General features: G+C 38.4%; 1 protein-coding gene across 2 annotated transcripts in view; it reads left to right on the top strand.

Annotated features, from left to right (window-relative positions):
* The first annotated feature begins 307 nt into the window (after window positions 1-307).
* Window positions 308-14562, top strand: part of kcnn3 (potassium intermediate/small conductance calcium-activated channel, subfamily N, member 3) — a 59930-nt gene continuing 45675 nt past the window's right edge. The window contains exons 1-2 of one of the 2 annotated variants that reach the window (XM_026285078.1): window positions 308-846; window positions 1482-2570. In XM_026285078.1, coding sequence (XP_026140863.1) covers window positions 1527-2570 — 1044 coding nt within the window. In that variant the 5' untranslated portion in view covers window positions 308-846; window positions 1482-1526. The remainder of the gene's footprint in view (window positions 847-1481; window positions 2571-14562) is intronic. The other variant, XM_026285079.1, reaches the window with a different exon arrangement.

Raw genomic sequence — 14562 nt, 5'->3', positions numbered from 1 at the left:
ATCGTCATTATCGTTATTATAATTCACAACAACTATAATAATAATAATAATAATAATAATAATAATAATAATAATAATTAGTGTTTTATTTATTTATTTCAAATGTTTTTATTTTTATTTATTTTATTTGTATTATTATTCCTCAAATTCTTTGTGCTTGGAAAGCAGGAATAGCGGTGGAGGAGGCAGGTGTTTTATTTCTAAATTAAATGTTCTTTTCCAGATTTTTTCAGTGCTCATTCGTTTGGTTCACCGATGTGTGTCCAATGAGAGGAGCAGAGAGGAGGGACCAGGGCGGAGAGACGGAGCACAGAAGAGAAGTTGAGAGAGAGAGAGAGAGAGAGAGAATGAGAGAGAATGAGAGAGAATGAGAGAGAATGGGAGACGTGCTGTCAGAGTGCGAGCTGGACGACATGCATCCATTTCTACATAATATCACACTGTTGCTGCTTTCACCTTTACTCATATCCAGATGCTACTTTCAGGCGCTTTTCTTCACAGGAGGCTAATGATGCTACTTAACACAACGGGTGGATGAATTTCCCGAAATATTAAACGGTGCTCTAAATCCCTTTTCCCGATATTTTTTTCCGCTTTTATTTCGATCCTTGTTCAGGTGTTAATCGCAACAGCTTTCTTCTGTAGGAGTCTCATTTTAAGAAATAGCGGTTTTTAGGCTACTTCTGTCATTAAAAACCTTCAATCTGGAATCACTGCTTGAACACGGGGCGAAGAAGAAATGCTGGCATGATTTTGACAACATGAAAAAGAAAAAGTGTGGAGGAATATTGTTGCACTGCTTTTGATTTCACCATATGAAGGTGGAGATAGACTGACAGGAGAGAGGTAAGTGAGACCGTTTGATTTTCATTTCATTAAACATCTTTCTCGGTCATCTATATCTGAAGTCTAACTATTTCTACATGATTATAAACGTACCGAATTACTAAAATTATGCTTTCTAGTGTATATTTTAGATGCGACTCAAATGTCCAAATAATGCAGAACAGTGATGTTAATACGTTGGGTCTTGCATTTGTCACAGGTCAGTCCAGAAGCCACGATTCAACCATTGCATAAGTTTCTTTAAAAATAAAGAGACTCTCACTTGCATTTATGTGACAGATATTACTGGAAGGAAGGAGCGAGAGGAGGGGGTGTCAGGGAGAGGGAGAAAGAGAAAAGGCGATAGAGTGAGAGAAAGAGAGAGAAAGAGCTCTGAGCGATTAGTAGATATGGATGGGTTCATGGGTTCATCAGTTTTCTCTTTTTGCACTCAAACATCTTCCACATGACCTCCTCAAGCACTTTGCAACAACTCCATGTCACCCAACACTTTCAGTCCATCCTTGGTTTATTAATATGAGGGGAGTCCCCCATTTAATCCAGCCTCCCTTTCAGCTGTTAATTTTATTCAGTTATAAATAACATAATGCCTTCTTCCCTCTCTCTTCCTATCTCTCCCTCCAACTAAACTCCAGAGTTGAGGAGCAGAGCACAAACAAACCTGCTGGAGACTGGTTGCCATGGATCCCCCTCCCTCTCTGAGTCTGGCCCTTCTCAGCGGGAGCGAAGACGAAGAGCAACGTCTGCCCCTCCCTCTCGGTGGTCTCTCCCATGCCTCCCTCTCTGGCAGCTTCCCTGGGACCAACCATTCGAATCACACAGGAGGCAACAGCAGCCTGGAGCGTCTCAATGGCACTCCGTCGCCCACCACGCCGAACCTTGTCCCGGCATCGCTGCCCAAGTTGCCCCTGTCCACAACACCCCAGCTGTCCACGCCAATCCCCAATGCACTCCACCCCACCAGCACGCCACTCTCCTCCTGCCTGGGCAGCCAACATAGCCTGAGCGGGGAGACTTCGCCCGTCTACAATGCGCTGTTCTACTCCTCTCATTCACCTTCCACTGAGCGAGAGCAGAGGGAGAGGGAGCGAGAGAGGGGATGTAAGCACAGGCAGGCCAGTCCCCTGGTGCACAGGCGGGACAGTAACCCCTTTACTGAGATCGCCATGAGCTCGTGCAAGTACAGCGGTGGTGTGATGAAGCCACTCAGCCGCCTCAGTGCCTCCCGCCGGAACCTCATTGAGTCCGACAGTGGAAGTGACACCAAAGAGGGCGGGGCAAACGCTAGCCAGGTGACCGCGGCCTCCTCTCAACACAGTCAATCCCAATCCCAATCCCAGAACCCCCCAGAGATCATCATCTCCTCAAAAGAGGATCCGCCTTATGGACACGCCTACGAACTTGAGGCCTCGGCCAATCAAATGTCCAATCAAATGTCCATCTACCACCAGAACCACGCCCTCTCTGAGAGCAGGGGTGTTCTGGGGGGCGTGGCAGGGGGCGGGACTAATGGAAGGAGGGGTGGTGCTGTCGTGGGAGGCCCGGGGAGGACTGTTTCCAAAGCCTCTAAACGTAAGAATCAGAACATTGGCTACAAACTAGGACACAGGAGGGCGCTGTTCGAAAAGAGGAAGAGACTTAGTGACTATGCGCTCATATTCGGCATGTTTGGCATTGTTGTCATGGTGATTGAGACCGAGCTGTCCTGGGGTGTCTACAGTAAGGTGAGGACTTTGTGTTCTGGGGACTGGGGTGAATATTCGGGCACAAGGACACATCCTGCTGGTCCTGCTCTATGTGTGAATGAGAATGATGAGTATGTTGTGTGTGCTTCCCATATTATATTCCTATAATAACAATGGCAATAATTGGATACAGCCATACACAGTGTAGTGCAGCCTGTAAAGTGGTACACAAGTTAACAATGAACCATAACGTGCAAGAGCAGACGTTTGACCAGATGAAAATCACTTAACAGGAATAGTTCATCCAAAAAGGGAGCTCTGTCATCATTTATTCACCCTCAGGTTGTTAAAACAATTTTTCCATCCATTGAAAGTCCATGCAACCAGAACTTGCATGCATGTAAAAGTAATTCCTATAAATTCAACCCAAGTCTTCTAATCACACAATGTTGCTTTGATTTAATTTAGGCTCTTATCCATATAAGAATATTGATCTACCCACATGATTACAAACCTAGTTGATTTTTGAATGTCAAATTTCCATGCTTCCATGTTTACCCTTATAATAACTACCCAATTTGTTAAGATGTGGTCACATTTTCCATTATTCAATGAATTTTCACGGACGAAACCCAGACTTTTCAGTGGGAATTTCATAGGAGAGTGAAAGATTTCCACACGCAAATTTTGCATTGGGTTCAGACAGGTCATGAAGATTCTCCCGTGGATTGAGTGGTGCCTCAGACATCGCTACACTATTGCCAATAGGCATTTTTTCCCCCACAAAATTTTGTGAATGTGACCATACCTCAAGATAATATAGTGTCATCATTTCTATAAATTTTTTTTCAACTAACTTTCACAGCCAATGATCAGTTGCATTTTGATTTTATGGAACATAGCAGCTGTGACCATTATTATAGTAACTGCTTATGTGTTCTAATGGAAAAAGTCACAGGTTTTAAGCGAGGTGAGGGTGGATAGATGATGACAGAAATTTCCGTTTAAAGCAAATGATCTGCGAAAAGTGTGACTCAGTTGGAGTGACCAAATTTAGACGTGCAATGCGAATGCGTGATTTTTGCCACAAACACCAACAATAATCAAGCAACTTAATCATCAGAGATATAAATAAATGTTTTTCGGGAAGCTGCCTCAGTTTGAATTGGCACAAAGTGTCTGATCACAGGAACTTCTGTTATTCAGAGGGTGTAAGGCCATATCATGTTACACAAGCTGAGTTGAAAATCCGCTCTCAAAACAAACATCCATGGAGAATTGGTATGGCATTTGTCACCTTTTTGGAAGTGAGGGTAATAATGATCTGGCATGAGCATGAATGTTTTAAATTAGCTGTCTGTCTTAGTAAACAGACACGTGCAGTACATACTGAAGGTTAGTAATCCTGCTGCTGTCAGAGGACTACTGAAACGATCAGATGTCTGTAAGCTCAGAAAGAATTTTGGACAGCTGTCTAGGAGATTTCTTAAGTGGGGAAGAGATCAGTAATATTTGTGTGATTTAATAAATGTTTGGAAACTTATTAAACTAATATTCTGGATCCAGAATAGAAGTCCTCAGAAGAACATTTTGAAACATCCCTCCCTTTGAAAAACAAGCAAAATATTTATGCACAGAGTCCAACACATAACCTGTGGATAAAAAATGGATATTGTAATCATGAATTCAGAACATGTTTTCTTTGACTTGTTCATTTTTCGCAACATTCATTCATAATTCAGTCATGGCCATGTTTCCTCACTTTAATTCAATTGTAACCACATATACTCATTTGTTCTACCATTTGAATTTAGTTTAGCAGTTGCCCACTATTGAACTAAAATCAGGTAACAAAATGATTAAGTTGTGGGAACAAAATATTAGTTAATGGCCATAATATCATATGTGGGGGTCTGTATTTATGGTTTGTCTCTTATAATTGAAGAATATGAACGTTTATATGTATCACCATGAAACTAATGTGAATCACTTCGCATCCTTGTCTGTGCAGTTATGTCTGAGCTTTATCTTCATGTTATAACCACTTAATAACCAATAAACCATTACATTTTTACACGGTACATGCAAGGCTACCAGAAACGTATTGTTTACATTGAGTCTTGTAACACATAACCAGAAGTTCACCCTTCGAAAACAGTATTACAGTGCGAAAAATAAGATTAAGACAACATTACAGTTCAAATGCCAAACACTTTATATAAATAATATAATTGGTTAAACCAAATTTGAGCTACACATTTCTGCTTTTAAACCCTCCATACTCTCTAGACTTCCATTGTGACTGGTTAACTGTAAAGAACTCAAAATTGTTTGTGGAAATCAGAAGGATGCTGTCAGTAGAGCATACAAAAGCCAAAACATCTGTTTTATATTGAAAGTGGTGTAGATTTTGTAGTGTGGTGTGAGTGTATGTGTTTAGTTTTACTAATACAGATTATACATTTTGGAGGAGTATACAGTACACTCTCTTTATTTATGCATGATAAACCCCCGTTTTGCTCTGCATAAGTTTTGAACTCATGGGAGGCGAGAACACAAATCCTCGCAGTCGGCTCTTGAGCTAAAAATCAAGTGTTGCTTGATTGATGATCAAAGTGGATGTAACTGCCATTACAGCCTACGTAGTGTTACTCAAGAACTGGCTTTGACTTCAGCTGAATTACAGACTAGTACATTTTATAAAGCCAAAGTCTCAAAATCACAAAACTGTGAGGCTGAAGTTAAGTAAGTGACTGATTCTTGTGCTGTTACATTAAAAGGATAGAATGTAACTGACACACAATGTCAATGTGAAATATTTTCCACTCTAATAGCCACAGTCTCAGATGGAAGGCAGAATGTATGTGTGCTAGAAAGGTAAGGGATGCACAGAGCTGAGCTCATGGTCAATTTATGTTACTTTGGTGCCAGTTAATTTTTGTTGGTGACAGGAAGCTTATCTACTAATGTAAGCTAATATAACCATTATGGAACATTATAAGTGACTGATTTGAAACTTAGCTCAGCACTTTATGGATTGAAAGTTTGATTATAGCATGTTTCTAAAGGCTGGGATACACTACACAACTTTTAAAATAGGATAGCCTAAAAACCTTTTTGTAAAAAACCACTAACGCACATAAATATTGGGTCATTTATTTGTGATTTGGGCCACTTTATGCAGGCATACTCAACCCTCAATTGATTTCAATAGAGTTTGACTTTATCATGTTGCTAAGCTAACAGCTGGGTACTTTTGATACACATAAAAACACATGCTGCACATAAATACTGGATAATATCATACGAGATTTAGGATGCTATACGTAGGTGTACTCCACCCTCGCAGGGAGTTTTATTGACAGGCGATCTGACCAATTATAATGTCGAATCTGCCATTTTGTCAGAGAAACAAAACAAACGGGAGACTAGATTAACTTCGGTGGACTAAAACATGGTGTGGATTGAAAAAAAAATGGTGTGGGTTGATGTCTTTCCGTGGATGAAATATAGTATCTTCTGATGTTCATTCATGTTTATTTGGTGCTTTAACAAGTGAATATGAAAAGATGATCGGTTCATGTTCTCCATTAACTAAGGTGCTATAGCGATCAATCACGATATAATAAAGAGCCACAAAACAGTATTGTTTGAATTTAATAAAAAAAAAATTCATTGTGTGAGAACATGTTGTGTAGTGTGGGAATGGCATGGCTTGTCATACATAGCTACAGTAACTAAGGAGGGCGGGTCTTTGTGAAGGGTCAACTGATTCCAGGAGAGCATTTTTGATGGTCTTGTACTGTTTTACTTATTATCATTGCTGAATGAATGTTTATTATAATCAACAGTTATCTTGCATCATCGGCCATACTGGATTTTTTTATTTTCTTTCTCTGTGCTCAACACAATGAATTCAGGGATTGCATTTCTTTGTTGAATGCTTAGAGATTTGTCTTAAAAAGGGAATCTTAGAAGACAGTATGACTATGTTGCATTTTTCTCATGAAAATCCTTTGTGCTGCTTAAAATGCTCAGCGGGTTTTGGAACAGTGCAGCCTTCTGAAGTGTGTGTCTGCGCGCGAGTGGGTTTGTGTGAGTGTTATGAGGTTTTCTCTTGCATGGGGCACTGTTCTGAATGAATCTGTCTCTGCATGTCTAGAATCACTTCTACGTGTAGCTGTGGTCCTTGTTCTGCAGGTGCTTCTGGTATGGCAGATATAGGAAATTTGTTCTGTCTCAGTATCTCTCTTTCGCTGCATGTCTTCCCAGTGGCTTTCTTTTTCGGGCTCTCCATCTTTCCCACTTACGTGTTATTTCTCTTTTTCTCTCTGTCTCACCCACTCATGTTTTTATCTTCTTTTCTCATTTTTTCACTCTTTCTTGTACTTGCACTCTTTTTCCTTTTCCTCTCTCTGACAGTTCCTTTCCTCTTCTCTCCTGGTAATTATTCTTGGTCTGGATATCTTTCTCTTTCTTTCTCGTACTCACTATGCTTAGTGCTCTCTCTCTCTCTCTCTCTCTACCCAGATCTCTCTCTTTTTCTCTCTGTTATTGTAGTGGGCGGTGAACGGGGGAGTGTTATTGGAGAGGGAGAGAAAAGCGAGTGAGTGTTAGGAGAGATGAAATGAAAGGCTGTAATAAAATCTCTTTATTTAAGATGGAAAACGGGTGAGTGAGTCAAGTTTGTACATGAATAATGGCCATGCTGATTGTATACCATTATAGCCATCATAAAACAGCACAATAGAAACCTGTTAGTGCTGCATCGCCCCTCAGAGTAATTAAAGGGCTTTTCTCTCAGTGCATTACTGCTGAAAGTCCAGAGACATGTGAGATACTGATGCTCTTCCACATCCTCTAAACTGCTTTGATTTGCCTCAACTCATCTAATGGGGAATTACCTCTCCTTAAACCCCCAGTATATAGTCAGTCCCATATGAAACAAGTTTATCAATGTACGATGGAGCATCTAGAGCAGGGTTCCTCAATTAGTTTTAGCTGGGGGCTGAATTTTGCCAACGATACCAAGCCAAGGTCCACTGACCTATTTAAATATATATATATATTATATTCAGTTATTATTAAAATTATTATATTGTTGCTTTTGTTAAAATAATCAAAAGATGGACACAAGATGAATATTCAGATTTTTCCTCCCAGTAGTCTGTTTTATGAAAAAAATCATGAACATTTTTGAATTTAGATTCAGAAGAACTTTGCCATGTGATGCGATGCAATAACAATTTGAACAAAAATGAACTACAATTTCATGTAGTTTTTGTCCTAACCACCAACGACAGCGACACTTGCCAATAAGCGACAAGGATTTCTATTCTTCTACATTGCGGCAGGAACAACATACAAAATATGATGACAATGATTGTGTGCTTTATTCAGTGTTAAAAGTGTCTAATGTTAGTTTAAATATTATTTTTGCGTGATCTTTATAGACATCGTGAAAGCAACAATAGATATTTTACCTCAATCTCGAAAATAAATTTTGCTAAAGCAAACTTACCTGAAAACTGAACTCACTTTGAACCAATATTTAATTCAATTTAAGTTTATTTGTATAGCGCTTTTTACAATACAAATCGTTACAAAGCAACTTTACAGAAGATTATGTTTCTACAATATTTAGTAGTAGCTTATAAGTGGTGACTATCAGTTTGTGCACGTATGACAGGATTTTTAGAAAAATTTATACAAGACAGATGATGAACATTATTAATATTATTAATTAACAATTATTATATGATGCAGTCACATTTGTAGCAATATTTGTTAGTTCTGTTGGTTGATTCAGGGTCAGCATCATCTCTTCTCAATTCTCTTCTCAGGTCTAACATCTATAACAAAGATGGTAGCTTATCACTCACTCACTCACTCAAAACTGTTCAGGCCATTCACATTTGAATCATCTATTTTCAGTGTCCACTTTTCTTTACTTAATGCTCACCATGTTTTTGCTGTCACGTCGTATTTACACTGGACCCGACACAGCATTGCAAATCATTTGAAAGTTGTGTCAGCACATCATAAATAGAAAGAGTCAGCAGCTTTCTGTTGAGGATTTGTTGGGCCGCGCTGCGCCACATCGAGTGTAAACAGCATCACTGATTATAATTAGCTCTGTTGTATTTTTTGCGTTGCACCGCATCGCTCACTTCTGGTGTAGACACGATGTAAGTTAAAGTCGCTTTCTGATGCTGCGTTTGAATTTTCATGCCACTTTATTTGAAATTAGCGCAGGGCCAAACATGTTTCTCTCACGGGCCGGATATGGCCCGCGTGCCACCTATCGAGGAACCCTGATCTAGACTGATTGGGGAGGAAATGAATAAGGAAAGTGACTGCTTAGATGCTGGCGAACGCTCACATCTCTGAGTGACCGGCTCTATCGATTATTGATAATCACCTTTGCACACCATCATGCCCCTATTGATGGCTTTACTGCACTGTTTAAACTGTGTGTGTGTGTGTGTGTGTGTGTGTGTGTGTGCGCGTGTGTAACAGCTGCTTTTGAAAGGATGAAACCAACAGCAAATTCCTGATGAGGCATCATTATGTCCAAAACATTTTCCTAACCTCTTAAAGCTCTCTTCTCATTTGAAATGGCAGTCGTGTGTGCACATTAAAGCAAAGATGCTGGGAAATGCTGTCTTTGTTTGAGCATACGAGATAGTTTATTAAGTGTGTATGCTGGTCTGGATGGCAATGTGCACATATGGCTGTCAATTTAACGCACTGATTTAGTGTGACATTAATTTTTTTTAAAAGTATGAAATAAAAAGTAACAATTAATTTAAACTCCTGAACCATCCACAAATTCCCTAGATTAGGGATATAACTACCATCAGAGATTCCTTATAATCGGTGAAATAAGATCACTTTTTGCTTATTCATTGCTCCCATCTGCCACAGTTATTTTATGTGATTAATTGCAGTTATTTAATGAATTCATATGCACATCATTTCTGTAGTCTTTTACTAAAGGGCTGTTGAAAGCTTGATTCTGATTGGTTGGTGAATGTTCTAACACTGTGTCCTAACCAGATGTAATCCAATGAAACGTGATAAGGTATCACAAAGGTATCTTTTCCATGTTATTCAGAGTTTTGTCCTAACCAGCTGTAATAGCCAGTTCAATTTTAGAAACTGTTTCCATTTCTGTGACGTCATGGCTGGAACAACATACGAACTATTACAAAAATAATCTCAGGTACTGATTATGTGCTTTGTTTAATGTTAAAAGGATCTAATGTGAGCTAGAATATCATTTTGCTTGACATTTTCTAGCCATACTGAAAGCAACAGTGGATAATTTACCTCAGTTCTTGAAAATAACTAAAGGAAACAAATGATAAAACTGAGCTCAGTGTGAACCAACAATGGTGTGCAATGACCAAGATTGTATCAGTCCCTCAGTATGTATTTTGGATCATTTTAAAATGGTTTCATATTTATGAATTAGGCTAGATTTCAGTATGTGATCATCTGTTTCGTTGTGTGCACTACACTTGGGAAAGAGTCTGCCCATATGCTCTTCTGATTGGCTGTGATTTTTGATTGATTTTGTCATGTTTTGCATCTGGTGTGGACAGACAAATTGCTTGCCTCTTATTGCATTCCATCTGGTTAGGACATGATGTAAGATGTGCAATCTTTTTTGTTCAGGAAATGCACAGCTCAAGTAGTTAACTCCATATGTCTTGACTGCATTACAGTTCCATAGCACTTCACCAAATTATTCCAGTTATTTCAAAGGTCCTTCTCTCTTTCGAATAACTGCATTAGACTACATATCAATGGCTCAAGCCTCTTTTACTAGCTTTAAAATCATGTTTAGAATTGGCAACAGAGGCTTGGGATGAGATTAGTTCTACACACAAGAGCTATTTAAGGACAAATATCTGGAGTGTCTGGAAGTAAAACATTTGAACAATGTCTCAAGCTGTAAGTATAGGTATCATAGTATAAGTGGAATAATTGACTTCTGGACGAATTATTAGAAAAAAATATAATAATTCAATGGCCCTTTATCAGTTTTCCTTACGTATATCATTTATATAATTGTGTGAATGCATTGTGTTCATAGGTGTTTGTATGTGGGAAGATGTGTGTTTCTCATATGCTCACCTGCGAATCCTCAGGAGATGTCTGGTCTATTCACACTCCGTACACATCCTTCCTTCCATAAATAGACAGGTAAAAAGAACAGGAGAGAGCTGATAACAACAGCATGAAAGAGTGCAGTGTGAAATCGGAGACATTGTGTGTTACTATCATTGGTTTCAAATTTTGTCAAATATTTGGCATTTCATATCCACTTTTTATTTGCCATCTATGGGAACTAGTTTGTCATATTACATGAGCTAGCTACAAAATAATTGCATTGTTGTCCTAAACATGCTGAACACTGGGGTCCGAAAATCTGAGACCACTAATGAAAATGCTTCTACTTAGCCTTTTCTGATTTAATGCGCTTCTTTTTCATTTTAAATAATATTGCTAGCATAAAAATGGGTGTAAGATTGTCTTCGTATTTGTTTTTCCTCCTTTGCTTCTATCACAGCAGCACTCAAGCTGCTGCATAAGCTGCATAAACTCCTGATGAAAACCTAATGATCATATTCTCCAGCATGACATGAGATGATGCAAAGAGCATCTTGAACTTCAGTGGAAGCAAATAATCTCAGATTGTTTTGATTAGAAATAATACAACATTTTTTGTGCCTTTAAATCACATTTTAAGGCATTTGAGTTTTTTTATGTGGTAAGATATTTCAGTCCCATTGTATAAAAAGGTAATTTTAGGTCTGGATGAAACTATTCAATGGCATGTACATCCTCATCCTGCTCCTCACACTCAGAGCTTAGACAGCCCTAAATACCTGGAAGAAGCCACTGTCAAATCAATACTTAATTTTCACACCCTCCTCGCTCTGTCACGCATCCCTGGGGAACATCTCAGCTTAGAATTGTTTAGTAGATGTGATTAAGCGTGCAGATGCCACTGTTGATCAACCTATTGCCTGTGCACAAGGTTACAAGGCTATGTCTATATATGTGTTTTTATGCAGGTAAATAAATTAGAAATAATAAGACATGTTCTTGCATATTATAATTATTTCTGAAGGATCATGTGACACTGAATTCTGGAGTAATTCAGCTTTGAAATCATAGGAAATTACACTTTAAAATTGAAAATGAAAGATTTAAGATGTATTTTGCTCATTATTAAAACAATAGGAGTCAATGGAAAGTCCCTACCTGTGTTTGTGTGTAATCCATCTCTAAGACACATATATAAGGGGTGATCCAGTGGGCTGTGGGACCCTAATCCCCCTCCTGCCACACTAACTCTTTTACAGCACTCTCAAGGGAGCAATAATCATCAGTACATAGAGAAAAAGAGGGCAAGAGAGGGAGAAGGAGAGGAAAGAGGAGAGATGGACAGCCAGAGGAAGGGTCAGTGATGGAGAGTGGGGGCAATAGTGCACTGAACTAAAAAGACCCTCGAATGGCCATTAATGTTAAGCTTAATGTATGTATGTGTACTGTATAACTGTGCATGGAGCTGATGCTGTGTGTGTTTCCTTTTTTTTCCCTTGGCCTCTGAGTGTGTAATTGGGTTTTCAGGGGTGTAATGGTGTATGTCAGCGTGTAATCAAGTGTGTGTGTGCCAGTCCTTGTGTAATTGGGCTTATCTGTGTGTGTGTGTGTGTGTGTGTGTTTTTCATTAAGTGAGATGCATTACTGTTTTGGTAACATTTGATTTTGGTGTAGGTGTGTGTTTTTTGCAGCTTTTTTGCTTTGTGGTTTAATAAAACCCATTGATGGGTAACTCATAGAAATATGGCAAGCCGTTTTTACATTTATTCATTTGAAGGATACATTAGTGGAAACTGAATTGTAAATATTTATAGATACAGTTGTAATTATTGATATAATAAATTGAAAAATGTACAAGAAACAATGGTAATTCTTAACATCTGGAATTACATGTTTACTGCATGTTCATGTTCAAATGATACCTCATATAGCAATCTTTTTGTTTTCTGTGTTATAAAAAGTAAAATATCCCGTTACTATTTCGTAAGAGAAACCGCTGCAAAAGAACCAGTGTGTGAGGAACTGTTCTAATGAATAAAACTAAATCATGAATAAACTTTTTCCAAAACCTGTTTGAACGATTAAATAAAAAGTGATCAATCCGTGAATCTGGCATCTCTATTTTTGTTTCTAATCAGCTGATTTTGAAAAAGTAACTTGGTACAATGACGGGTAAACTTAAATTAAATGTATGAAATGTATTATACATAGTAAGATATAATTTATTCAGTTTGGATTCAAAAGATGTATTGTTTTGAAACTTAAGATCCAACAGCGAATACATGTATGCTGAAATGCTGAAGCGTTTTCACAATGCTACACCTGCTTCATGAAAAGCTGCATGACTTAAAAATTAGCGATGCTAACACCAGCTAAGAAATGTAGTTAAACTAAACGCTTCACTAATTTTACCTACATCTTCACAGATTTATGTCAGTCTCATTTGTGTGGAATTTTAGAACGAAACAGTTCATACTTGAAACTGAACTAAGAACTCCAAGTCAACTAAGCTATAAATGAGCAACCACTGAGCAATAGATTTTCTCTTGTAAAGGTGAAACAGATCATGTTCTCATATTTCCAGCTGGGGTTGGGTGTGTGTGTTTGTGCTGGTGATGTATTTATTGTCTTGTGTGTGTGTCTGTGTATAGAGGTTGATTGTGGTTTATTTGCTGTGTATTTCTGTATGGGGTGAGTGTAGGTCTCTGGGTGAATGATAAAGTGTGGCGGGTGTGTGATTGGTTTGGCCAGAGGGTTCACATCATTAAACTGCTTGACTTAGACAGAGTGCTCTGAATAAAGGGGAAAACACACAACACATACACGGATATTAATCATCTGCAAATCTATCTTTGCCCTGGACAAAGCACCTTTAAGGGTCGGTGGCCATCTTGGTAGTAGCCCTGGCAGCTATTTTCTCTGTTGGAAAAAAAGAATTATAAGTACATTTTCTAATGAAACTGCGGAAGAACTAAAATCTGAATAACTGTTTGATACAGTTATGTTTAAATAACACATTTCAAATCAGCAATGACATTTGACACTGATATTATCATACATACATCTTCTTCAGCTCAAATCGTGCGAGAAATGCTATTTCTTAAAGGGTTCATTCACCCAAAAATAAGCTTGTGATTTACGCACCCTCGAGGCATCCTAGGTTTATATGACTTTATTCTTTCAGACGAATACAGTTGGAGTTATATTAAAAATTGTCCTTGCTATTCCAAGCTGTATCATTGCAGTCAGCGGGTGTTGCATTTGAACAGTCCACAAGTCGTTAAATAAAGCTTGCGCATCCATAATAAACGTCCCTTACATGGCTTCGGGGGGTGAATAAAGGCTTCCAGTAGTAAATCCATGCTTTATTTGTCAAAAAAATATCCATATTTCAAACGTAAGAAACACTTTTCTCTCATTTACGTTATCTGTCATAGGTGGAAGCTGTTCCAGCGGATGTCGTAGTACATTGGCGTTGCGTGATTAGTGATGAATATGGAGAGAGAATGAAACAAAAGTTTTTTTTTACATTTGCAAAGAAAAACATCGGAGGATTTCAATATAAACGAAGAGGAGACTGGTTTTTCTTTGCTAAAGTAAGGAAACTTTGCTTCCTTTACTCCAATCACACTTACAGGACTAGCATATCTCAGAGGCGCGCGTTCTGCACATGTTATGCGCTGTGTCATCCACCGGAAAAGCTTCCGCGAATAACATTTCCGAATGTGAGAGAAAAGAGTTTATTAATATTATTATTTATTTAAGGCTAGCTTGTCTAGCTATTGTATATAAACAAACCACAAAAAAAAGGCAATCAGCTGTTCAACCAGCCGCCATATTAAACATTCTTATTTTTTCATGTTAATTTTTATTAGTGGTCCATCTCTTCCCCCTTATATTTTTTCTAGTCTTG

The sequence above is a fragment of the Carassius auratus genome, chromosome 16 (assembly GCF_003368295.1).
Source record: "Carassius auratus strain Wakin chromosome 16, ASM336829v1, whole genome shotgun sequence".
In the NCBI taxonomy this organism is placed as follows: Eukaryota; Metazoa; Chordata; class Actinopteri; order Cypriniformes; family Cyprinidae; genus Carassius; species Carassius auratus.
This window is presented reverse-complemented; position numbering and strand designations above follow the sequence as displayed.